Raw genomic sequence first — 26783 nt, forward strand, 5'->3', positions numbered from 1 at the left:
AGAGGATTCCCAAGGGCATGATGCCCAAGAGCATTCCCGGAGGGAAGGTGAGAGGTATCAAGACCTCTCAGCATGGGGACAAGGTGTACACTCCCACATGTCCCAATGGGAAGACAGAAGAGAGCTGGAATTGTCCCAAGTGAGAGACAGCAGTGTCAGGGAGCTGTGCCAAGGACCAGACGCTGCAGCCCAAGAGCTGCCCCGGTGGGACGATGTGAGTGAGCGAAAGCTGTCCCAAAGGGAGGAAGATGTGAGCAGGCAGGAGCTGTCCCAATGGGGACACAACATCAGCTCTGAGATCTGGGACAGACCCTTGTGCCCAGGGAGGGACGAGGAGCCTCAGCCTTGTCCCCCAGAGTGGCCCAGCTCTGCCAGCCCCGTGGGCACAGAGGTGGCAGCAGAGGCAGTGCCTGCCCTGACCAGCGCCTCTCCTTCCCTGCAGAGTCCCACGGAGGCCGAGCCGGCAGCTGCTGCCCCGGCTGGAGCTGCTGAGGAGGACGAGGAGGCCCCTGAGCCTCTCCTGTCCCAAGGGGAAGATTTGGGAAACCAAGAGCTGCTCCCTTGGGACGACGATGTCAGCTCCAGTTCTTTGGAGAACCCACTGGGCTCAGTAAAGGAGGAGAAGAACACCCAGACTTGTTCCTCATCCAGTGACGAGGAGCTGTCCCAGGTTGAAGAGGCCATCGAGCTCCCTCCAGGGAACAGCAACACTGACCCAGAGCTGTCCTCAGTGGAAGAGGCAATTGAGGCCATCCCATGGGACAGCGCAAGTGACCAGGAGCTGTCCCCAGTGAAAGAGTCCCTTGAGGGCATTCCAGAGGACAGCACAAGAGAGAAGGAGCTGTCCTCAGTGGAAGAGGACATCGAGGTTGTTCCAGAGGACAGCAGAAATGAGCAGGAGCTGTCCTCCGTGGAAGAGGCCATTGAGAACATTCCAGAGGACAGCACAAGAGACCAGGAGCTGTCCTTAGTGGAAGAGGCAAGTGATGATTTTGCATGGGACAGCACAAGTGACCCAGAGCTGTCCTCAGTGGAAGAGGCAATTGAAGATATTCCATGGGACAGCACAAGTGACCCAGAGCTGTCCTCCGTGGAAGAGGCCCTCGAGGACATTCCAGAGGACAGCACAAGCGACCAGGAGCTGTCCTCAGTGGACAAAACCATCAAGATTTTTCCAAAGGATGGTACAAGTGCCAAGGAGTTGTCCCCAGTGGAAGAGGCCATTGAGAACATTCCAGAGGACAGCACAAGTGATCAGGAGCTGTCCTCAGTGGAAGAGGCCATCGAGGTTGCTCCAGAGGATGGCACAAGTGACCAGGAGCTGTCCTCAGTGGAAGAAGACATCGAGGTTGCTCCAGAAGAGAGCGCAAGTGACCAGGAGCTGTCCCTAGTGGAAGAGGCCATCGAGAACATTCCAGAGGACAGTGAGAGTGACCAGGAGCTGTCCTCAGTGGAAGAAGACATAGAGAACATTCCAGAGGACAGCATGAGTGACCAGGAGCTGTCCTCAGTGGAAGAAGACATAGAGAACATTCCAGAGGACTGTGAGAGTGACCAGGAGCTGTCCTCAGTGGAAGAGGCCATCGAGAATATTCCAGAGGACAGTGAGATTGACCAGGAGCTGTCCCCAGTGGAAGAGGACATTGAGGTCTCTGAAGGGGACAGCACAAGAGAGGAGAAGCTGTCCTCTGCAGTCGAGGACATCATGCTCTCTTCAGGGTACAGCCTGAGTGCTGAGGGGCAGTCCAAAGTGGAAGTGGCCGTCAAGCTTAGTCCCGTGGACAGCACGGCTCTTCCCCCAGAGGGGCCCAGCTCTGCCAGCCCCGTGGGCACAGAGGTGGCAGCAGAGGCAGCCCCTGCCGTGCCCGACGCCTCCCCTGCCCCAGGCAGTCCCACGGAGGCCGAGCCGGGAGGTGCTGCCCCGTCCGGAGCTGCTGAGGAGGCAGCAGTGGGGTCAGGGCTGGCAGTGCAGGAGAGGCTGGACGGCTCCGATGAGGAAAACAAAAGTTGGCAATTCTTGCATGACATGGAGCCTTTCCTGGTTGGAGACCCTGAGCTGTCCCAGGAAGCAACCTACTGTGAAGAATGCATGGAGGAAGATCTGCCCCACAGGGATGTCACGAGTTACCACCAACACTTTCACTGGGAAAAATACTTGGACCAAGACCTGTCCCAGAGAGAAGTCAGCAGCTCCCAAGACCCCTCGGACTGGGAAGAATGCATTGAGCAAGTGCTGTCCGGAGGAGATGTCATCAGCTATGCAGAAATTTCAGACTGTGAAGAATACATTGGCCAAAACGTTTCCAGAGGGAATGGCAGCAGACCCTCAGGACTCTCCAACTGGGAAAACGACAGCAACACGGGGCTCGTGCAGGAGAACTGGCCCAAGCATGTGATCTTGGCCAAGCCCTTGTACACAGAGGATGATGAGTGGGACGATGTGAGCCTCCTGGAGCTGCCCCCAGAACAGGACAAAGAAAAGAATGTGGACAAGTGGAAAGTTTTTGTGTCAGAGGGGCTCGCAGTGCCCGTCCCTCAGGAGGCCTGGGCTGAGTGCCCGGCACAGGAGCCGTGCAGCCGAGGGCTGGCGCCTGCCCCGCACAGCCCCCCCAGCCCCCGGCCTGCCCGGCTGGGAGCCCAGGCCCTCCGCGGGCAGCCGGCTGCCCCCAGGAAACGTCCCTCCCGCTTCAGGCGGGCGCTGCGGGCGCTGCGGGGGCTGTTCCGCTGTCCCTGCCTCAGGCCACGCACTGAGGACTGAAAGAGACACAGAGAAAGGTGAAGAAGAAGAGGAGAAGGAAGGTGAAGAACAGGAGGAAGATGAAGATGACCGCTCCTTCCAATCCCGCTCCTCTGTGTTGGAGCAGCAGCTGTCCTGTTCGGCTCGAGGGGCTCAGAGATTGCTGCTGCAGCTCCTCCAAGCCAGGGAAGAGAAAAGCCTTTGGATGGGCCAAGCAAGCCAAGCAAAACCCAACCAGGCAGAGCCACGAAGGCCTGGGCAGTGGGGCTTGGAAAATGCCCACCCAAAGAGCCCAAAGCTCCCCCATCCCTGCCCCGCACACACCCGGCCCCAGGCTGGAAGGTGCAGCAACCACTTCTGGGGCACAAAGCAGAGGCTCCTGGAACAGACTCTGAGCACAAACCGCTCCAGGACAATGGCAAAGACGACAAAGACAAAGATGAAGACAAAGACACAGAAAAAGAGGACAAAGACGACATAGCAGATGAAGAAGATGAAGACTGTGAAGAAGATGAAGACAATGAAGAAGGTGAAGACAAATAGGATGAAGAAGATGAAGACAGCAAAGAGGAAGAAGACAAAGATGAAGACTAAAAAGACAAGACATAGAATGATTATTTAAGAATAGATAGAAGAAGTATAGTAATAAGAATTTATAAATACTTAGAAGAGTACTAGGAATAGGAATTTCAATATATGCAGAACAAAAAGTATAGGAATAGGAATAAGAATTTCAAAATATGTAGAAGAAGAATAGGAATAGGAATAAGAATATAAAAATACATAGAAGTAGCAAAGAAGAAGAAGAATAGTAAAGAGTAGGAAAAGAAGAACCATAAGAAGAATAAGAATAGAAAAGTGAAGAGAAAATTGAAGGAATAAGGAAAACTAGCAATTAATTGATTTTTATTACATATTGTATATTTCTTTCACAGTTATGAAATAAAAACATTACTCTACATTATGTTGTAATCACAATGCGGTTGAGAACAGAGCAAAGCAGGCTGAAGCTTAATAACAAGGGAAAAACTTTATTAAGCCACTACTATTATACTACTATAAAATAAAAAAAGAAAGAAAAAAAAAAAAACACACACACAAAATTTAAAATGAAGACATTTTAAAACATTCAGAATCTCACCACCTAACTTTAACAAAGTACAGTGAGACAGAACATGGACCATAATCGGTTCCCACCGTCTAGATAATTAATAAAAAGAGAGAGTTCTCCTGGGAATTCTGCTTTTAACCCCTCTGTGTTCTCAGAGGCATGTCCACCTTCAAGTGGTCAATATCCAAACTGACCTCTTCTTTCCAATGAAATTCTTTTTCCACATCAAACCACGACAGGATCTCAATCAGGGAGTGGCCCAGGGGCTGAGTGGCAGGGAACATTCAGGAAAAAGTGGCAGGGTTGCCTGGACAGGTAGGGAAGGGACTGGGACAAAGGGAGGGGAATAATTGAGGGACACCATTAAAGGGATTGTGCAACATAGGGAAAAAAAACAACTTGGTGAAAGCGTGGGGGGATAACAGAATGAACCATTTAACAATAACTTAATGAAATAAACATAAACCCCAACAGGTTCCTGTCTGCTCCAGTGCTATTGGGGTGCCAGGGGTGGCCCTTTGTGACACGGCACATGGTGTCACGGCCCTTTGTGATGTGGGACGTGATGGTGGCCAGAGACCCTTGTGACATCAGGGAGCCCCGCCCGGGCTGAGGGTCTCCAAGGGGCGCAGAGCCCTGGGGTGCCCAGTCCCAGGAGAGCCGCTCTCTGAGGAGGACGCAGCTCCCTGGCTCTGTCTGCGCCAGACGCTGACAGCGACAGCGGCCGACAGCGACAGACAGAGACAGCGACGAGGACAAAGCCAACTCCACCTCCCAGTCCCGCAGCACCTTGCCCAGCTGGCTGGAAGCCACCAGCGAGCCGTGGTCAGGGGCAGTGGCAGCTCAGTCCTGCCACTGTCACAGACTGAGGAGGAGGAGAGGCCCTTTGCTGAGATGGACCGTGAACTTTCCCGGAGAGAAGATGTGGATGAGACCCACCAGAGAGGAGTTCCAGGAGACCAAGAAGTGTCCCAGCAAGGAGCCAGGAGCAGCCAAGAGCTGTACCAAGGCCAGGTACGTGTGGGAGTTTGGGAAGTTTCCCAGTCCAGAGGGGGGACACACCAAGAGCTCAATGAATGGGAAGAAACCATCAGAGCTCAGGAGCTGTCCCAGTGGGAGGAGGACAGTGAGATGTACCAAGAGGGGTGGGAGAGGGAAGAACGTGTGACAACCCAAGAGATTTCCCAGTGGGAAATAGATGTGAGTGAGCGGCAGGAGATGGGATGGGGAGAGGACGAGAGGTGCCACGAGCTGTCCCTGCAGAGAGATCTGCGTGTCCCAGAGGATTCCCAAGGGCATGATGCCCAAGAGCATTCCCGGAGGGAAGGTGAGAGGTATCAAGACCTCTCAGCATGGGGACAAGGTGTACACTCCCACATGTCCCAATGGGAAGACAGGAGAGAGCTGGAATTGTCCCAAGTGAGAGACAGCAGTGTCAGGGAGCTGTGCCAAGGACCAGACGCTGCAGCCCAAGAGCTGCCCCGGTGGGACGATGTGAGTGAGCGAAAGCTGTCCCAAAGGGAGGAAGATGTGAGCAGGCAGGAGCTGTCCCAATGGGGACACAACATCAGCTCTGAGATCTGGGACAGACCCTTGTGCCCAGGGAGGGACGAGGAGCCTCAGCCTTGTCCCCCAGAGTGGCCCAGCTCTGCCAGCCCCGTGGGCACAGAGGTGGCAGCAGAGGCAGTGCCTGCCCTGACCAGCGCCTCTCCTTCCCTGCAGAGTCCCACGGAGGCCGAGCCGGCAGCTGCTGCCCCGGCTGGAGCTGCTGAGGAGGACGAGGAGGCCCCTGAGCCTCTCCTGTCCCAAGGGGAAGATTTGGGAAACCAAGAGCTGCTCCCTTGGGACGACGATGTCAGCTCCAGTTCTTTGGAGAACCCACTGGGCTCAGTAAAGGAGGAGAAGAACACCCAGACTTGTTCCTCATCCAGTGACGAGGAGCTGTCCCAGGTTGAAGAGGCCATCGAGCTCCCTCCAGGGAACAGCAACACTGACCCAGAGCTGTCCTCAGTGGAAGAGGCAATTGAGGCCATCCCATGGGACAGCGCAAGTGACCAGGAGCTGTCCCCAGTGAAAGAGTCCCTTGAGGGCATTCCAGAGGACAGCACAAGAGAGAAGGAACTGTCCTCAGTGGAAGAGGACATCGAGGTTGTTCCAGAGGACAGCAGAAATGAGCAGGAGCTGTCCTCCGTGGAAGAGGCCATCAAGAACATTCCAGAGGACAGCACAAGAGACCAGGAGCTGTCCTTAGTGGAAGAGGCAAGTGATGATTTTGCATGGGACAGCACAAGTGACCCTGAGCTGTCCTCAGTGGAAGAGGCAATTGAAGATATTCCATGGGACAGCACAAGTGACCCAGAGCTGTCCTCTGTGGAAGAGGCCATCGAGGTTGCTCCAGAGGATGGCACAAGTGACCAGGAGCTGTCCTCAGTGGAAGAAGACATCGAGGTTGCTCCAGAAGAGAGCACAAGTGACCAGGAGCTGTCCTCAGTGGAAGAGGCCATCGAGAACATTCCAGAGGACAGCATGAGTGACCAGGAGCTGTCCTCAGTGGAAGAAGACATAGAGAACATTCCAGAGGAGAGCATGAGTCACCAGGAGCTGTCCTCAGTGGAAGAGGACATCAAATCTATTCCGGAGGACAGCACAAGTGATGAGGAGCTGTCCCCAGTGGAAGAGGACATTGAGGTCTCTGAAGGGGACAGCACAAGAGAGGAGAAGCTGTCCTCTGCAGTCGAGGACATCATGGTCTCTTCAGGGTACAGGCCGACTGCTGAGGGGCAGTCCAAAGTGGAATTGGCCATCAAGCTTAGTCCCGTGGACAGCACGGCTCTTCCCCCAGAGGGGCCCAGCTCTGCCAGCCCCGTGGGCACAGAGGTGGCAGCAGAGGCAGCCCCTGCCGTGCCCGACGCCTCCCCTGCCCCAGGCAGTCCCACGGAGGCCGAGCCGGGAGGTGCTGCCCCGTCCGGAGCTGCTGAGGAGGCAGCAGTGGGGTCAGGGCTGGCAGTGCAGGAGAGGCTGGACGGCTCCGATGAGGAAAACAAAAGTTGGCAATTCTTGCATGACATGGAGCCTTTCCTGGTTGGAGACCCTGAGCTGTCCCAGGAAGCAACCTACTGTGAAGAATGCATGGAGGAAGATCTGCCCCACAGGGATGTCACGAGTTACCACCAACACTTTGACTGGGAAAAATATTTGGACCAAGACCTGTCCCAGGGAGAAGTCAGCAGCTCCCAAGACCCCTCGGACTGGGAAGAATGCATTGAGCAAGTGCTGTCCGGAGGAGATGTCATCAGCTATGCAGAAATTTCAGACTGGGAAGAATACGTTGGCCAAAACGTTTCCAGAGGGAATGGCAGCAGACCCTCAGGACTCTCCAACTGGGAAAATGACAGCAACATGGGGCTCGTGCAGGAGAACTGGCCCAAGCATGTGATCTTGGCCAAGCCCTTGTACACAGAGGATGATGAGTGGGACGATGTGAGCCTCCTGGAGCTGCCCCCAGAACAGGACAAAGAAAAGAATGTGGACAAGTGGAAAGTTTTTGTGTCAGAAGGGCTCGCAGTGCCCGTCCCTCGGGAGGCCTGGGCTGAGTGCCCGGCACAGGAGCCGTGCAGCCGAGGGCTGGCGCCTGCCCCGCACAGCCCCCCCAGCCCCCGGCCTGCCCGGCTGGGAGCCCAGGCCCTCCGCGGGCAGCCGGCTGCCCCCAGGAAACGTCCCTCCCGCTTCAGGCGGGCGCTGCGGGCGCTGGGGGGCTGTTCCGCTGTCCCTGCCTCAGGCCACGCACTGAGGACTGAAAGACACACAGAGAAAGGTGAAGAAGATGAGGAGAAGGAAGGTGAAGAACAGGAAGAAGATGAAGATGACCGCTCCTTCCAATCCCGCTCCTCTGTGTTGGAGCAGCAGCTGTCCAGTTCGGCTCGAGGGGCTCAGAGATTGCTGCTGCAGCTCCTCCAAGCCAGGGAAGAGAAAAGCCTTTGGATGGGCCAAGCAAGCCAAGCAAAACCCAACCAGGCAGAGCCACGAAGGCCTGGGCAGTGGGGCTTGGAAAATGCCCACCCAAAGAGCCCAAAGCTCCCCCATCCCTGCCCCGCACACACCCGGCCCCAGGCTGGAAGGTGCAGCAACCATTTCTGGGGCACAAAGCAGAGGCTCCTGGAACTGACTCTGAGCACAAACTGCTCCAAGACAACGGCAAAGAAGACAAAGACAAAGATGAAGACAAAGACACAGAAAAAGAGGACAAAGACGACATAGCAGATGAAGAAGACAAAGACAGTGAAGAAGACGAAGACAAACAGGATGAAGAAGATGAGGAAGACAGCAAAGAGGAAGAAGACAAAGATGAAGACTAAAAAGACAAGACATAGAACGTTTATTTTAGAATAGATAGATGAAATATAGTCATAAGAATTTAGAAATACTTAGAAGAAGAAGTGTACTAGGAATAGGAATTTCAATATATGCAGAACAAAAAGTATAGGAATAGGAATAAGAATTTCAAAATATGTAGAAGAAGAAGAATAGGAATAAGAGTAAGAATATAAAAATACATAGAAGTAGCAAAGAAGAAGAAGAATAGTAAAGAGTAGGAAAAGAAGAACAATAAGAAGAATAAGAATAGAAAAGTGAAGAGAATATTGAAAGAATAAGGAAAACTAGCAATTAATTGATTTTTATTACATATTGTATATTTCTATAACAGTTATGAAATAAAAACATTAATGTACCGTGTGTTGTAATCACAATGCATTCTAATGTCCCCACGCTGTTCCCGTGATTGAAGAATCTGTGTGTTTCTAATAAAGTGTGCAAGGCACAGGAGCAGAGTGCCCAGATTGCGTGTCCTGTCTCCCCGAGGTGCCGATGTATTGTCCCAGCCCGAGCCCCGGAGCGCCCCGCGAGCAGCGCGGGCTCAGCGCCGGCGGCAGCGGGAGAGTTCCCGGCTGGGCCGGCGGGGCAGGGCTGTCGCTGCTCTCTGCAGGCAAACGGGAGGCGCAGGCTGAGCCCGGCTGGCAGAGAGCTGTGCCGGGCAGCCCTTTGCAGCAGGGCTGTGCCGCCAGCACAGCGAAGGCAGCAGAGCCCCGCTCTGCCGCTGCCCGTGGCCGGGGAGCCGGGCCGGGGCTGTTCCTGCAGCCCTGCCTGCCTCCAGCAGCCCCGGGCCGGGCGGGAGGGGTTCCCCCGCTGCAGCCCCAGCTGAGGCAGCAGCAGCAGCTCTGTGCTGCTCCTGGCACATCCCTGCGGCAGCAGCTGCACGGGGCTGGGCAGCCGCAGAGCCCAAAGCAGCGCAGCAGCAGCGCAGCAGCAGCGCAGCTCTGGGGCTCTGCTGCTGCTGCTGCTGGGCAGCCCCACAGGGCTCAAGGCTGAGCAGCCGTGCCTGGAGCCCGCTCCTGGCTCCTCCAGCCTCGGGGCTGCTCCTCTGCTGCTCCAGGGCAGGGCCTTTCTCCGGGACTGGCTTTTCTTTCTGCTGGGAGAACTCTCTCACAAACCCCAGGATCCCCGGGGCTGGAAAAGCCCTCCCAGCCCAGGGAGTCCCAGCTGGGCCCCATGCCCACCTTGTCTCCAGCCCAGAGCACTCAGTGCCACCTCCAGGGGACACCTGCAGGGATGGGCATTCCAAAGCTCCCTGGGCAGCCCCTGCCAGGGCCTGAGCACCCTTTCCATGGGGAAATTCCTGCTGCTGTCCCAGCTGAGCCTGCCCTGGCCCAGCCTGCGGCCGTTCCCTCTCCTCCTCTCCCTGTTCCCTGGGAGCAGAGCCCGACCCCCCAGCTATCCCCTCCTGGCAGGGGCTACAGAAGGATTGTTCCTTTCCTAGGCCCTCTCCTCCTCTTCTCTGCTTTCCAAAACTAAAAAGGAATCACTGAAGTATGACAAATCCCACACAAATATTTGGGACTGGATGTTGGCCCATTTCTTGTGTCCACAAGGACAACCAAGTGTCTCCCTCCTCCCGTGCCCAAAATCCAACCGCAGAGAGTCCCTAGGCCAGCATTCTCTCTGTGGGAGCAGCAGGAAGGAAGTTTGAGAACTTCTGCAGCCCTGAGAGAGGGGAAGGCAGGAATTCTCCTTTCTTTCTGTCTTTTCCACACCAAAGGAGACTACTGCAATGGGAAAAGGAATTGTTCATGGTGGTGCTGCCCCGTGGGGCTCCAGCCCACAGGAGAATCCTGCAGGATATCAGGTGTGCTCCCACCTGCAGGTTGGCACTTCTTAGCTGTGCAAGGAGTGGAAAAATTGGGGAGAAAATGTAGCTATCATGCTGGCATGGTAGCATGGAGGAAGGTTTTGGAAAGGCCTTGGGAATGGTAAACTGAGGAAAAGGATACATTCATGTATGCCCCATTGTTTTAGAAAGGCTTTGGGAATGAGAAACTGAGGGAAAAGATACATTTATGTATGCTCCACTTGAAGAGAGCCCGACAGAGGAATGGTTGTACAACAGGGGACAGGATACTGTAAAATTAATCCAAATAGGGAGGGCTACGTGACTGCTGCAAAGTTCGCATGGCCCTGAAGAGTAGATGGTGTGCAGAAAGCAGGATATTGAAACTGCTTGGTATGTAGAAGTAGATAGAGAAGAACAAAGGGGTACTAAGCTGTTCCAACTGCAAGGCCAGCCGGACAGGCATGTATCGATCATAAAGATACTTTTAAGATAATAGTACAAGTCACATAGCAACCAATCATGAGCTTGGCTTTTGCAATATGTATGAGCTAATTAACGAACATATATAAACTGTGTAATCTCTCACAATAAACTGAGACTTGATGATCATGATATAATGAGTCTTGTCTCCCGCGGCATTCCCTCTAACAACTGGCGCCCGAAAGCAGGGACCTGATCCGAGCCTAAGGCGAGAGAAGTGCTGCGTTGGAGTGCGGGTCCTGCAGCTGGAAGGACGGCGAAAGAGTCGATACTCTCTGCTCCGCGCCCTGAGTGACCGCAGCGGCGAGCTCAGCCGATACGTGCTGCCGAAGCCTGAATGAGCCAGCAACGGTACCGACGTAATCATGGAAAGGCAAGCAGCATATGATTTATTTAGTGCTTCTCTTAGAAAAAGGCAGATTAGGGGGATTGACTTAGATAAGGATCTCCCTTCGCTATTGCATCATGCTGAGTCTTACGGCTTTTTCGTTAACCCCCATAGTGTTCATAAACTTTCAGAATGGAGAAGATATAGGGATAAGTTGTGGGAATTAGTGTTAGATGAGGATAAACCGGGCAAGAAAATGAGTAAACTTTGGAGAGTGGTTGATAACGAATTGTTAATGTGTCAGGCAGAAAAGAGGGCGGTGGAAGTGATACGGACAGCTCTGGAGAAAAATAAGGAATGTAAACCCTCGCTTCTCTCCAGTGAGCCAAACCCTCCGGTTCTCACAAATTTTCCCATTCCCATCTCTGCTTCTGAAATGCCTGTACCTCCCATAGACACTAGTAGCATTGAGGTGCTGGAAATTGAGATCCAAATTGCTTTATGGCAACGGGACTGGGATCCCAAATTCACTTTGTGTGAACGGGGATCAGGTAGAACGGAGCGGGCGCGGGGCCAGACAGAGCGGGGCCGGCCAGCACCGAGCCGGAGGCGAGCCCGGGGCGGAGCGGACATCAGCCGAGAGACGGAAGGCTCCTTGCTGCCGAGCAGCAGCGCAAGGGGGGAGAGGGGCGTTCCTGGGGCTCAGCCGCGCTGGAGCCGGAGCAGGCGGGGCGCGGCCGTGGCGGGGGTGTCTCTTCTCCCATCCACAAGGTGGCGCAACAAGGACGGGAGCGAGGCGGCGCCGCCCCTCATCTCCCCGCAGCGCCCAGCAATGGCGGCGGAGATGGCGGCACAGTCCTGGTTGCCATGGCAGCGACAACGCCGAGAGCAGCAGCGCCGCCGGTGGCGGGATCGCAACACTACAGCAAAAATTTCAACAGCATCTTCCCAATTTCTTACAAGAGTCAGAAGACGTAATGAAAAAGTACAGCAGGACCGAGTGTTTTCCAAGATACCAAGAAGGATGAACATTATGTGAATCAATGTTATTTCAAATATGATATAGATAAAAATCACTGTATAAAGATAGAAATGTTAGTAATGATTTAATTACCAAAAATGTCTCTGAAAACAAAGAGTTGAGAAAATGTCATCTGATGGAATTTTAGTATTAAGTTTGTAATCTCTGTATTTGGGTTTTTATAGATAATAATATAAGTAATAGTGATTTTTAAGTTTTATAGATAATACGATAAATAGTGATTGTTAAGTTTTTGTAAGTAATGATAAGTAGTGATTGTTACTAATGTTATATGAGTGCTTTAAAAGGATTGTCTTAAACTATTTTAAACATTTCTTGTTAATAGGTTGATCATAAAATGTGAGTTGTCTGATTTTTGTGATAAGAATTATTATTAAGGTATTAAGGTATTAAGGTGTTGTTATAGTATTTACAGTCAGTTTTCATATGTTTTATTATCTCTTTAGGTGATTGATTACAAGATGTTTTTTCAGGATCCTGTGTTTTTGATTTTTTAACTACTCATGTGTTTTCTTTATCCAATCTTTTATGCAGCTGCAATTCATCTTCCTTTAAAAATTCATTGTCCAAATTTTAATTCAAAATTTCAGACTTCAAATTTTCAGATTTCTGAAGAAAGGGTTTGTTATATTTAGAGAATTTTTGTCTTGAAAGAGATTTTAGACAGGTTCAATTATTTGATAGTTTGATAAAGTTTTAATAATAAGGTTTTTTTCTTGTAACTGTTATTTCTAGGACTTTTGTTTTATAATGTGTTAAAACATATCCTCCAATTAGAGTTTGAGCTCTGGCCAAGCTCTGGCTCTATGTGGATGGTGTGATTGACCCAGGTGTTCTCTGCATCAAAAAGTATTCAAGTCCTTTTGGCTTAACAATTTGACCATATAGGGCAGCTGAGCCTCAAAGGGAGTTTTGGAGAGACATGATCCGGACATGTTTTATCCAAATCTCTGTTGTTTTAAGGTTTATCAGCTGCTGCAGACTCTGGGATGACAATTTGATAGTTTAGCACTTGGTAACTGTGATTTTATATGTAATATTAATTGTGTATGCATTGTTTTGTTCTTGATGTTTTTTCATGTTTATAACAAAGATGTTGATATTTCCATTTCTTCATGCAAATTTTAGGAAACAGAATTGAGAGAGGACCCTCCAGTCCCTGTGGGGGGTGTTGAGTTTGCTTTTGTTTTAACAGGTGCAGAATCTAGATAGATTTCAGTGAAGAATGTTAAACTTATCAATTTCAAGAGAACACTAATCTCTCCACAAGTAAATCAGAGGATGCACAGCAAAAGTGGATTGTACAAAGATTTGTGTTTCACCCACAGAAGATTGTAGGCTTTTAAGTTTTTTCATAAGTGTGTTTTTAATTATGTTATAGACTTTTCTACTAAGTTTTAATGAGTTTTAGTAATGCCTGTGATTTTTCTGTTCATTTTGCCATTGCTTTTCAATGGCAAAAGAAAAAGAGGGACAATCAATTAGATAATCAAAAGCATAACATTAAGTTTATCATAAATATAGTTTGTATTTAGAATTAAGTTTGTTCCTTTCATGTTAAACAGAGCAATCAAGAACATGAGAAATATGAAGTGGAGTGCACTTCTGTAATATAACCTCATTTTTCACCCCATGAGTTACTTCAGTGCAAGCTCTCACACAATTGAAAATCCTAGCCTACTGGACAAAAAAGTAAATTAGTATTCCATCTAAAATGTTGAGTGAGCTTGCCACAAATATAAGTAGTATCTGTCATGCAGTTCTGCAAAACAGAGCAGCAGCCACTAATTTACTTCTTCTAGCCCAAGGTCATAGTTGTGAAGAATTTGAAGGAATGTGCTGTATGAACTTATCTGATCACTCTATGTCTATCCATAAGCATATACGAAAATTGACCGAGCTAACTCAACAGTTAAAGGTAGAGGATAGATTAGGTTTAAAAAGATAGCTAAAAGGATTGGGGATCGGACCATAGTTAAGAGACATTATCAAATACGGCATAATAGTTCTAAGCATAATTGTGATACTTTTGCTTGTTTTGCCCTGTGTGTTTACTTGCTTGCAAGGCTTGATGCAGCAGATTGTGCAGAAAATGCTGAATTCACACCTTCTTGTACAAAAGGAAAACGGGGGAGATGAAGAGAGCCTGACAGAGGAATGGTTGAACGACAAGGGACATGATACTGTAAAATTAATCCAAATAGGGAGGGCTACGTGACTGCTGCAAAGTTCACATGGCCCTGAAGAGTAGATGGTGTGCAGAAAGCAGGATATTGAAACTGCTTGGTATGTAGAAGTAGATAGAGAAGAACAAAGGGGTACTAAGCTGTTCTAACTGCAAGGCCAGCTGGACAGGCATGTATCGATCACAAAGATACTTTTAAGATAATAGTACAAGTCACATAGCAACCAATCATGAGCTCGGCTTTTGCAATATGTATGAGCTAATTAACGAACATATATAAACTGTGTAATCTGTCACAATAAACTGAGACTTGATGATCATGATATCATGAGTCTTGTCTCTCGCGGCACCCTCCAACACTTGTCCTCCTCCTCATCCTCCTCCTCCTTATCCTCCTCATCCTTATCCCCCTCCTCCTCATCGTCCTCCTCTTCATCCTCATTCTCTTCTTTCTCCTCCTCCTCATCTTCCTTCTCCTTTTCCTCCTCGTCCTCCCCATCCTGCTCATCCTCATCCTCCCCGTCCTTCTCCTTGTGGTTCTCCTCATCCTTGTCCTCCTCCTTTTCTTTATTCTCCTCCTTGTCCTCCTCCTCCTCCTGTTCATCTTCCTTCTCCTCCTCATCCTCCTCCTCTTCGTCCTCATCCTCCTCATCCTTCTTCTCCTCCTCCTCCTCCTTCTCCTCCTCATCCTCATCCTCCTCATCATCCTCCTTGTCCTCGTTCTCTCTCTTCCTCCTCCTATTCCTCCTCCGCCTCCTCCTCCTCCTCTTCCTTGTCCTCCTCCTCCTCCGCCTCCTCCTCCTCCTCTTCCTTGTCCTCCTCCTCCTCCTCCTCCCCCTCTGAGTGTGGTTCTCAGGATTCAATGACTCTAGGATTCCAGGAACCTGGAACTCTGGGATTCCATGGCTCTGTGACCCCATGGATGGATTCAGGACTGTCTCCAAGGCCACAAGGGAACGTTGGTGCCAGCGGGAGGGGCTGCAGTGCAGGGGCACCAACAGCTGAGAGGCGACTGCAGCTGCTGCTGCTGCTGCTGCTTGTGGGGGTGCTGCTGGCAGGGGCAGGGCCCTGGTTTGGCTGAGCGTTGACATCTCAGCCTGTGAGCTCCTGGGAGCTCAGGACAGGGCCAGGACTGACCCAGGTTGGCACTGCACTTGAGGACAGACACAGAGAATGGAAAGTGCCCACGGAGTGGTTTCGAGCAGGTCTGTGGGAAGGAGGAGGGAGGGAGGATGAATCCCCTGCCCAAGGCTGACAAGGGAAGGCTTTGGGAGGGAAAGCAAGCCTTGACCTGACACTAAGCCCTTCAAGGGCTCAGTTGCCCACGCTGAGCAGGATTTCATCGCGCAGAACTGACAGGGCCAGATCCAGGGATGGGGAGGACATCGAGGCAGGCTTCAGGTGAGCAAATTCTGCAGTGCTAACAAAGAGAGAGACTACAGCTAGGTGAGGGAGGCAGGTGGAAAAGGCTTTGTGCCGTCCCTGCTCAGAGGGGATCCTCAGCACAGCCCTGACGATCTGTACATAGGAGAAAACAATGAACACAAAACAACAAAAAGATAAACTGCTAGTAACCACAAGAAGCTCAAGTTCCCTGAGGTGTGAATTGGCGCAGGAGAGCTTGAGGATCTGTGGGATATCACAGAAGAACTGGCCCAGGGCATTGCCATGGCACAGGGGCAGGGAAAATGTATTGGCTGTGTGCAGCAGAGCATTGAGAAAGGCACTGGCCCAGGCAGCTGCTGCCATGTGGGCACAAGCTCTGCTGCCCAGGAGGGTCCCGTAGTGCAGGGGTTTGCAGATGGACACGTAGCGGTCATAGCACATAATGGTCAGGAGGGAATACTCTGATCCAAGGAAGAAGATAAGCAGAGAAACCTGAGCAGCACATCCTGTGTAGGAGATGTTCCTGGTGTCCCAGAGGGAATTGTGCATGGCTTTGGGGACAGTGGTGCAGATGGAGCCCAGGTCGCTGAGGGCCAGGTTGAGCAGGAAGAAGAACATGGGCGTGTGCAGGTGGTGGCTGCAGGCTACGGCGCTGATGATGAGGCCGTTGCCCAGGAGGGCAGCCAGGGAGATGCCCAGGAAGAGGCAGAAGTGCAGGAGCTGCAGCTGCCGCGTGTCTGCCAGTGCCAGCAGGAGGAAGTGGCTGATGGAGCTGCTGTTGGACATTTGCTGTGGCTGCACATGGGCACCTGTTCATGGAGAAAGGACAGGGACAAGTCAGGAGAGGCTGCTTGGAGCCAAACCTGGGCCATTCCCTGCAGCCTGTCCTGCTGGGACTCACCCACCCTTGTTCCTGCTCTGGGAAAACCTTCACCCAGGTCCCTGCCTGAGCTCCAGTTGTGCTGGCTGAGTGTGCCAGGAGCAGACAGGCCTGTGTGTGGGGGCTCTCGAGGAGCCATCCTTGTCCTGCTGCCCTGTGTTTGTGGCCATTTAGCAGAGGGGCAAGGCTGGATATTCAGGATTTATTAGGGGAGTAATTCCTATTGCAGAGAGGCTTGATACCATCTGCACTCATACTTCTAAGGGAAACAAAACAGATGTCAGGAGTTGGTTTAAGGAATTGTTTTCCTACCCACACATCATTGCTGGCCTTCTGAGGTCAGAACTCCCCAGCATTCCTGCTGCACTCAGAATTTGCCACTGAGAGATGTGAGAGGCAAAGGATTCCCTGTGGCTGAGGGAAGCTGAGGGGCTGGATGGGCTTGTTCCCCCAGCACTGCTCTGCTCAGCCCCCTCTGCTTCCCTGAGCATCTCCCTGGGCCTGGACATCCCCTCCTGAGAGGTGCCTTGTCCCTGCCAGCGCTCACTGAGCCCATCCCACCCTGTGTGCCCTCGGCCCGGCCCTACAGAAACCTGCCTGTGTGCAGGGCCCTGGCTGGGGCAGGCTCTGTGTGCAGCTGGGCAAGGGCAGCTCAGGAGAGCCCTGCTGGGCCCTGCAGAGGTGATGCTGCTGCTGCCCAGGGCTGAGGAGTGGCTGAAGGCCCTTTGGGAGGCTCCCAGCAGAGACACTGACCACCCAAAGTCACAGTTCTGGAGCCTCTGTAAATGTTCAAACATTCCTTTGATGATCCTGTGTGTCCCTTTCAACTCAGAATGTTCTGTGATTCTGGGATTACAATTCCTGTTCTGCTTCTCTCAACCCCCTGCTTCCTACAATCAAAAGAGAAAAAAAAGAACCCTTGCAACAGTGTTAGAACAGTAAAGTACAAAGCAGATCTTTATTGGAAGCTTCCAGGTGTCCCAGTGGGGATGAGGCACACCCAGGCCCTGATTTCAAGAGTTCATTACGGTTGATTAATCAGGATTTTTAACAGGAACATTCAATAGGAGATTCAGTTGCCCCAATTACACACCCCTGGATCAACACATTCCAGTAAGTCCGAGGACTTCTTTGCCCCAGTTTTAGTTATGACTGTTCACATTGTGGTCAAATACCAAAATATTATTCTTGTAAGCACTCTTCCTGATAATAAGACTATACAGTATTTCAGGAATGTATTTAGACAGTCTATTTATTGTACTAAAATCTAAGAGAAAAGTAGGAAACTTACTAGTGTCAGCAAAGATTACAGTTACATAAGTACATAATAGTAGTTTGATAAAGCTAATTAAGAGTTTAATGGAGCTAAGTAAGGATTATAGTTTTATAATTATAAAATAGTAGCTTACAGAGCTACAGTATATGAAAAAACTATAAAAACCAAAAATCTTTATGTCACCACTCCAACATTCCTATCCTGCACCAAGCAGGAAATAGAAAATACTCTCAGGAAAACTTCTGACCTTTACAGCAATCCCAGGCTTACCTACTTTGGGAAGTGTCCTCCGGAGCTGTGCCCAGGCTGGTCTGGAGCTGGGAGCAGCCCTGCCCCAGCCAGCCCCTCTCAACAGCAGCACCTGCCCTGCTCAGGGTGGCTCCTTGCCCCCACAGCTCCTGGCCAGCGCTGGGAGCAGCTCCAGGGCCGGCTGAGAGCTGTCCCTGGCAGGCAGCAGAGTCCCTGGCCCAGCACAGCGCCCTGGGCTGCAGGACCCTGCTCTGCAGGACAGCCCTGGGCACCCCTGGCTGCTCTGCACAGGAGATGAGCAGAGAATGCACTCACAGGGTCTGTGGGCATTGGCATGTTCCAGCTTTAGGAGATCTCTCCAGGAGCTGCAGCTGCATTGTCCTGCAGCCAGAGGTTCCTGTGCCAAGGGCTGGCAGTGATTCTGCCCCAGGCACTTCTCAGCCTCTTCCCAGCCCTGACTGATTGAAGCTCTCTGTGCCTCTGTGCTGTGCTCGCGCTGGCTGCAGGCACTGCCCCAGCCCTGCTGGGCTGGGAGAAGAGCTGCTCAGCAAGAGAAATGTGCTTTTGAAGCTCTGCTTGGTTACCAGCATCACCCTCTGTGCCAGGAGCCCAGCCCAGCTCAGCAGCACAGACACAGCACAAGGACTTTAATGACTCTCTGGGGCTTTGTGCTCAGGCCCTGAACATCAGGCACTGAGAGGGAGCTGCAGAAACCTCTCCAGAACTCCAAGTCAGAATCCAGCTCCAAAGTTTCTTGGACTTTTAATGGGTCCCACTGAGGGACATGACCGAGAAATTGTCCCCAGGCCCCAGGCAGATCAGAGAACTGGAGGCACTGATGCCAGGTGGGGACAAAGAGAAGCCAAGTCTTGTTGCCCTGGGGCACAGCAGGGTCTGTGCCACCAAGGGCTGTGAGGAGACACCTTGTCCTGAGGCCCTGGGGCCTCCTGGCACAGCCCCAGCCAGGCTGGGCACTGTCAGCCCCTGGTCCTGCCCTCAGCATCCCCCCCATGCCCACATCCCAGTGGCCTCAAGGATCTCCTGGAAGGAGTCCCTGGGGAGCCCTGGTCAGGAATGGCTCCTTCATGCTCCCAGAACTTCAGTTCTTTGCAGGTAATTGATATTTCCCATTTCATATAGACTCTGTGAGAGGTCTGGGCAATCATGGGCCCAATTATCCGCTTTAACAAGTCCCTTGAGAGCTTTGTACTGACACTTAGTGGGGCTCATTACTGCTTTGAGATACTCAACTTTTTTAAGTTATTTTGGATTGTCCTTTCAAAACTGAGAGGTTTTTGTGCCGTTTTGAGTCTCTGAGAGGTTTTTGTGCAATCCTGGACTCTAATTCTCTCCTCCAAGGAGTCCATGAGGAGCCTGTGTTGGGGATGGACCTCAGTGGGTCCCATTAATGGCTGGAGATACTTTGGGATTTTCTTCTGACTTGGACTCCTGGAAAGGTTTGTGCAATCTCCTCTCAGGCCCTGAGGTTCCAGGGCTCAGCTCCAAAGGTACCACGGGGCTCATTAAGATCAAGCAAGTCCTGACAAACCATGGCTCTGCTTTGATATCCCTCTTGTCTGGGGCAGTTCATCAGGAAGTTTCTGTAGTGGTTTTGGTACACCAATTTGAGATTTCTCGGCCAATGCATTAATTAGTGTAGTGGGTTCAGTGTTGGCTAATTACCAGTGCACTCACTGCAATATACTTACTAATTTCCTGTTATGAGATAGGATTAGGAGAAAGGCATAGTAGGCTCAAACTTTAACAGTATAAGGAAAAGTTTGTTAAAAAAACTAAAAGAAAGAGTGATAAGGATCAGAACAAAACTTTCAGAACACCTTCCCTCTCCATACAACCTTTTCTTACATACTGATTATATAAAAAGACAAACCAAAAAATTTTCAATCACTTTACCACCTCTAGAATAGTCTTTCTTTAGTTCACTTAGGGAGTGGAGTCTCTCTTTCTTGCTATGGAGACTTCTCCACAAGAAAACAGTGCTCTTGCGGCTCTCAATTTCCACAAAGAGCAGCTGCCTGGAGAAATCTGCAATTTCGAAGTCCCTCACATTTTTTCACAGCTTTTCCCACAGCTGTGTTTATGGGTCATATCAGCGTATGAGGTATTGGTTTAAAGATGAGCTGTTTAAAAGCAGCAGTTCTCTTAATCTCTTTCTGAAATCATCCTCATCTGTGGGAAGAGAGGTCTTCTCTCCCTGGGGCACAGGGTCTCATCACTATGCTCTCTTTCTCTGTTGAAACATCTCATGAGATCACAGCTATTGCAATATTTGCTTAATTTAGCATGGAGACCATTAATGAAACAAGTCATCTCCCCATAGTTTTCAATGTGTTATAGGGAAAAATAGAATCTGATGTAGCAATGACATCCTTCTCCACAGCTTTAGCAGAGGATTTCAGCCCCAAGATCAAGGCATCTCCTCATCCCTCCCATCTGGGACTCAACTTCCTCTTCCCTGCCCTCGGTGTGTCCATGTTGCTCCTCTGTGTGCCTGCCCTGTGTCCTTTTCTCTCACTGGAGGAGGATGGCAGCACTGGCAGAGTCAATATCTCCCAGGGCTGCAGCTGGTTCCGTGAGCCCGGCCGGGCTCGGTGCTTGCGGCCGGAGCTGTTTTGCCATGGAGGTTTCTGCAGCGGCTGCGCTGGGGCTGTGTCAGGCTGGGCCGCGCTGGGGCAGGGCCAGGATCTCAGCAGCCAGGCCAGAGCCCAGCAGCAGCACGGCCGGGGCCGATGGCTTCTCCTGCCCTGCCCGCCGGCCGCGGGCGAAGCCCAAGGGCGGCAGAGCCTTGGCCGAGCCGGCCCGGCCCGGGGCTGCTCCTGGGGCCCGGCGGATCCTGGCCGGGCCCGGGCTGGCGGCGGGGCAGGGCTCGGCAGGGCCAGATGTCAGCACCCGCAGCCACGGCCCGGCCTCGGCCCCGCGGCCTCCCCTGCCCTGCCCGGCAGCCGATGGCGCCTGGCGGCTCCCTGGGAAGGGGCCCGGCCCCACGGCAGGAGCCGCCCGGCCCCACGGCCGAGACGGGGCTGGGCCGGCCTCGGCACCTCTGTGGGGCCAGAAGGGACAGAGACCCAGCCAGGCTTTCTCATCTCTAACTTGTGTCTGCACAGAGGCGTCTGCAGCTTCCTTAGTGCTTTAACAGACTGTCAGCTCTCAGAGCTAATTACTGATTGGTTTTTGTCAGACACAGAGGAAACTGCTAGCAGCTTCTCTCAGGACATCACTTCTGTGATGCAAAACCACCACAGCAGCACCGAGCACAGAGCTCCTTTGTCCATATGCAGTGGTCATGTGCCCAAGCCCCCAAAACCTCTCATTGAGAGATCTCTGGGCCCTCTCCAAGGTGTTTTCTAATAAAAATAGTAAGCTCATGGTCTGTGAAAATTACCAGAGGACAGGGCTAACCCACTTATCTGTCCTGGATACTTTTGTCTGGAAGCAATCCTTGGATATATGGACTTTAGGAGGCCACATTCTAATTTTGGTCATGGACCATGGACAAGAAAACCATTTCTTTTCCACAGGAATGAAGGAACAGAGCCCCAGTGTTTCAGGGGCAGATGAAAGGTGACCACCACAGTGCAAGGCCAGCCAGAGCTGGCTGTTTTTTCCTAAGACATACCCTTGCATACAGGAAATTGTTTAGGGAGAATACCAGTTTTGGCAATGGGCATCTGAACACAGACAGTTCTTTTCTATAGCAAGGAAAGCACATAGCCCCTTTGCTCCAGGAGCTGATGAGAAGCAGCCCTTGAAATTCCAACATCAGCCAGACCTGTCAGGTGGCCCCTGGCAGGCCAAGCCAGCCAGACCTGGTCCATGTTCCCTCACTTCCATGGGGTCCCTTGCTTCCAGGAGGCTCTGAGGTGTCACAATGCCCCCTTGGTTACATGAGGCCCTGAAGGGTTGGAATGGTCTCCATGGTTCCATCAGGCCCCACAGAGTCATAATGGTCTCTGGGTCCATGGAGCCCCACGGTGTCACCATGGCCCCTTGGTTCCATGGGCTCCAGTGGTGCCACAATGATCCCCTTGGTTCCATGAGGTGCCCACAGTGTCACAGTGATCTCCATGGGAAGGAAAGAACTGAGCCCCATCGTGGCAGGGGCAGCCACCAGAGGCCAAGGCCAGCCAGACTTGACGGTACTGGCAGACTTTGCCTGGGAGCAACCCTTGGATATAGGCAATTTTAGAGGTGGAATCCAAATTTCAGACATGGGCACCCAAAGTAGAAGGATGGTTCTTTTCCACAGGAAGAAAAGCACCGAACACCGGTGTTTCAGGGACAGATGAAAGGCTTCCACCAGAGGCTTAAGCCAGCCAGACTTCTCTGTCCTGGTAGCTTTTGTCTGAAAGCAACCCTTGGATAGAGCAAATTTGGGAAGTGGAATCAGACCTCTGTTCATTCCTGAACTGGTAGTTGCTGAAGGAGTCTCTTGGCTCACCATTGCATCCCCCTAGAATGCAGTCTCTCTTGGAGGAGAAGTTGGTTCAGTCTATGGTTAACTACTGGAAGAAGAGTCCAGCCAACAGCCACTCGATCATCTCCCCCCAGCCTTCTTTTCCTAACATCTGAGGTCCCAGGCTGTCTCTCTTTCCTTCAAATTGAGGAGGAGCAGTATTTCACAAAGTCTTCATTTCACAGGAAACGGTTAAAATTCCTGAACTCCCTGGACAGCTGAAATCTCTTGGCCCAGGACGCTGTGCTGTCTCCCACGCTGGGCATCTTCCCCGCCCTCCTCCTTCTCCTCTGCCGGCAAACTCCCAGGTGTCTGCAGGCTCTCTATGTCTTTCCCTCTAGGTGGGGGAGCGGGGGGAACGACAAAGACATCTCAGACGTTCTCCACCCTTCCGTCTGCAGGAACTGGCCCAGCTCGGTTCCAGGCCCTTCACCCCCGGCCTACCTCTGCAGGCCACATGGCTTCCCCTCCCCCACCCAGCTCATGGCTGGGCAGGGGAGGTTTGCACTCTCCGCTGACCAGAACCAAAGAGAGCGAGTTCTCCTGGGAATTCTGCTTTTAACCCCTCTGTGTTCTCAGAGGCGTGTCCACCTTCAATTGGTCACCCCAAGTGTCAGTATCCAAACCTGACCCCTGACTGGACTGACCTCTTCCTTCCAAGAAAATTCATTTCCCATGTCAAACCACGACACTGCATCAGGAATGCCCCTCTGGGATCCATGGCACACACTCCCAGGGGCTGGAATTCCAGTTCCCAGCCAGGAAAATACGTTCCTGCCCTTGAAGGCAAAGCTCTTATGGAAGAGCCAAAAGCCATGTGGAGCAAGATCCTACAGGGACATTTCACTGCTAGCCTTCATAACTTTACCCATGGTTGTCATAGCTCATGGATTGGGAATGAAATCAGGGCAGGGTCTTTGGTGAGAGCTGCCCTGGTTCAAGGGAGGCATTGAGAGAGAAACAGAGCAGGCAAAGAGAGGTGGGAGGGAAAGGAGGACACAAACACAACCAACTGGGAAGGTGGCACTCTGAAAAGCAAAATAAAACTGAGTGAAAATTAAAAGGACAGGAATAAATAATTCTGAAAGTTTTGTTTACTATCAAAATATATCCCATACACCCAGCTGCACACAATCATGATCCCACACCCTTTAAATTTAGATCCCACTTCTCCCAATTTCACTCCTACCCCATCTCACCCTGGAGGCTGTGGAATTGGATATTTTGTCATGGGTTAGAGTTTTTTGAGGTGGAAACAAGCCACTTTGAGGTGGGATGGTACCCTTTTGGGGTAAGATTTGGTTGTTTTCAGTGAGACTGAGTCATTTTGAGGTGACAGATCAATCCATCTTGACTTCAGAAGTGCAAAGATATGGAGAACACAGCCTGAAATTCCCCAAGAACCCACAAATCCTCCAGAATAAGTCCCCAAACCATAAATTCCTTCTCAAATACCTGTTAAAGGGTTGGATGTTGGAAATCTCTGAATAATTACTTTCTTTTCAGTCCTATTTCAGGTGTTTTAATTGATAAAGACAAATCAGAAGAACATTAGGGCCAAACCAAAAAGATAACCAGTCAGGTGTCTTCCCAACATGGATCACAGGGAAAGTGGGTCACCAGGCCTGTGCCCAACATGGGTCTTCCCATGGGGGATAAGGCTGGAGCAGTGTACAAAGCTCTTCATGCAGTTCAGGGACTCACAGGGCTTCCTTTACTAGAGCCTCCGTTGGTGTTTGGTCAAGTCAGAGCTCTGGGTGAAGCTCTTCCCACACCGGGGACACTCATAGGGCCTCTCCCCAGTGTGGATGCGCTTGTGCCTGATGAGGGTGGAGTTGTGCTTGAAGCCAACCCCGTAGTCGAGGCAGCGGAAGGGCCTCTCATCCATGTGAATCCGCTGGTGCAGAAGGAGAGTGGAGCTGGTGTGAAACCTCTTCTGACACTCAGGACACTCGTAGGGCCTCTCCCCAGTGTGGATGCATTGGTGGGTGACAAGGGCAGAGCTGCAGCTGAAGCCCTTCCCACACTCCCCACACTTGTAGGGCCATTCCCCGGTGTGGATCATCTGGTGGCGGATCAGGCTGTTGCTCTGCTTGAAGCTCTTCCCACACTCCAAGCACTTGTAGGGCTTCTCTCTATCATGGTTCTGCTTAGGGACCACAAGCTCTGAGCTCTGGCTGAAGCTCTGCCCACCTTCCTGGCCCAGGGTGGGTCTTTCCTCCTCAGAGCATCCTGGGCTTGGTTTGCAGTCCCTCCGCCTGCGGGACCACCAGGGCTTTTCCTCCCTGTTTTATTCCTGCGCTGTGGAGTTGCTCAAAACGGCCTCTTCCATGAGGTTCTGCCGCAGGGATTTGTCCTCCCTGCTCTCCATCCTCAGCTCCTGCTCTGGGGGAGGAAGGACAAGGAGAGGATGGGATTTTCCTCCGTGCCAGAGGGAAGGGCAAGGAGATCCCCCCAGTGTGTCCCCGGCAGGAGGGCACCAGCAGCGGGGCTGTCCTGCAGCTGGGGGCCAGGCTGGGCTGGGAGATGGAGCAGGAGAGAGGGGGAAAAGGGCACTGACTTCCTCCTCACCTGCCTCTGTGTCCCAGAGCATCTCCTTGTTCCTCACAGCCTTCTCTTTCATTTCGGACCAATTTGGGAATGGGAAATTCTGTTTTGGGAGGAGTTTTGTATGGGTTTGAAGGCAAACCAGGGGGAGAGTCTAAGCCAGAATGACAATTGAGTAAGAAAATTAAGATCAAGGCAATGATACAGAAACACTGGTTTAAACTCACAGAGTCAGGATATAACCTGACACCACACTGCTCAGGGTGGTGGTAGCTGTCTGATGAAATGGTGGCTGCAGTCAGGTTGGAATGATGAACGTGATTCTGTCAAAGCAGTGATCCTGTAGAAGGGTCTGGTCTTAGTCTGCAGGTCCAGTGGTGGTTATGGAGCTCCTGTCCTCTGGGAATCCAGTAGTCAAGGTGGTTGTGGTGTTGCAAATGGTGAGATTATATCCAGGCAGGAATGCTTGGTTCCTCCCCCTGGGTGGAGCATCCCACAATGGGATGATGTAATTTTATCAGTCCTGCAGTGACACTCAATGGCCCATTAACAGAAGATGGCCCCTGGAGGACGTTATCAGGGCTGAGCCATGGAAGAGATAAAGAACACTGCCCCACCTGTTGATAACAGTTTATGGAGATGGGGACTGAAAACACTTTTGGTTACATCTGACACTGTAACCTGAAACAGTGAGGTAATCCCTGCTCGGGGTGGGGGGTGAACACCACCCCCCTTACCCAAACTGGCTCAGGTGTAAAACCCCCACCCTGGGAAGGCCACGCACACAGGGGACAATGTCACACTTGCCCTGACCCAGGGGAGATTTCTGTCCCTGTCACTCACTTTCTCTCCCTCCTTTTCTCTTTCTTTCCATCTCTCTTTATCTCACATTTACTGATCAATAAAATCCACTTTGGATTTGGTCTTATGAGCTCCTTAATTGGGGCAGTGGCATCTCTCTAACAATTTTATTAACCAGATTGTGACATTATTTTTGCACAGTGAGTTCAGGGCACTGTTGTCTGACCCCAAGTGCCTTTGACAACAGCATGGTTCCCTCCTCTGAGGAGCTTCTGGCTCTTTCAGGAGGAACTCTTAGAAACTTGGATGCAGCTTCCTCTGAGTGACTTTTGGGAGAACTTATGAGGAAAAATGGCTGTTGTGGGTGGCCATTTTAAACAAAATATTTTTTTGTCCTTCACTGAAAAGTTTGTTAAAATCACTGGAGGAAAGGGAACAAATGATACCAGTGATAATGATAAGGATCATTCATCCCAAGGTGAGAAACACAAGGCTACTTAAATCCTACAAGAAGCCCAGCTCAGGTAGCTAAATTCCCAAATAACTCCTGAATTCACAGGCTTGGGGGCTTTTCCAAATAAAAGAATCAATATTTTCTTGGTCCCTGTCACCTTTGTGACAGCTACACAGACCTTTCCCTTCCTTTTAATAATCTGTATGGGACCAAATCTCCACATTTCTCTTTTTGGAACCTGCCAGCATCTGAGCTGGAGCTGTGCTGGAACTGATGAATTTTGGAATTGCCAGAGAATTGCTTCTGTTATTGGTTTATTAATGTTTGGGATTTGTTTGCATTTCCATCACAAGTGACTTGTGGGAAGAGCAAATCTTCCTCAAGGCATTTTATGGAGTGTTAAGTTTAATTTCTGCTGCGTTTGTTTTGTCCAGTGCCCAGGGGATGCTCAAGGGGTCTCTGGTTTTGGTTTGGCCTTAATTTTCTTCTGATTTGTATTTTTCACTTAAAAACACCTGAAAAATTACTAAAAAGAGTATTGACCAGAGATGTCAAAAGTCCCACCATTTTAGAGGTATTTGAGGTGGAATTTATGCTTTGGAAACATATTCTGGAGGTTTTGTGGATTCTTGGGGGATATATGGGAGTATTCTCCATATCTTTATAC

At 51.2% G+C, this 26783-nt stretch overlaps 1 protein-coding gene across 1 annotated transcript in view; it reads right to left on the reverse strand.

Annotated features, from left to right (window-relative positions):
• LOC144246561 (uncharacterized) overlaps positions 1 to 26783 on the reverse strand; it is a 1050450-nt gene that overhangs the window by 893225 nt on the left and 130442 nt on the right. The window contains exon 3 of the mRNA XM_077784471.1: positions 24256 to 24497. Coding sequence (XP_077640597.1) covers positions 24256 to 24497 — 242 coding nt within the window. The remainder of the gene's footprint in view (positions 1 to 24255; positions 24498 to 26783) is intronic.

The sequence above is a fragment of the Lonchura striata genome, chromosome 6 (assembly GCF_046129695.1).
Source record: "Lonchura striata isolate bLonStr1 chromosome 6, bLonStr1.mat, whole genome shotgun sequence".
Classification (NCBI taxonomy): domain Eukaryota; kingdom Metazoa; phylum Chordata; class Aves; order Passeriformes; family Estrildidae; genus Lonchura; species Lonchura striata.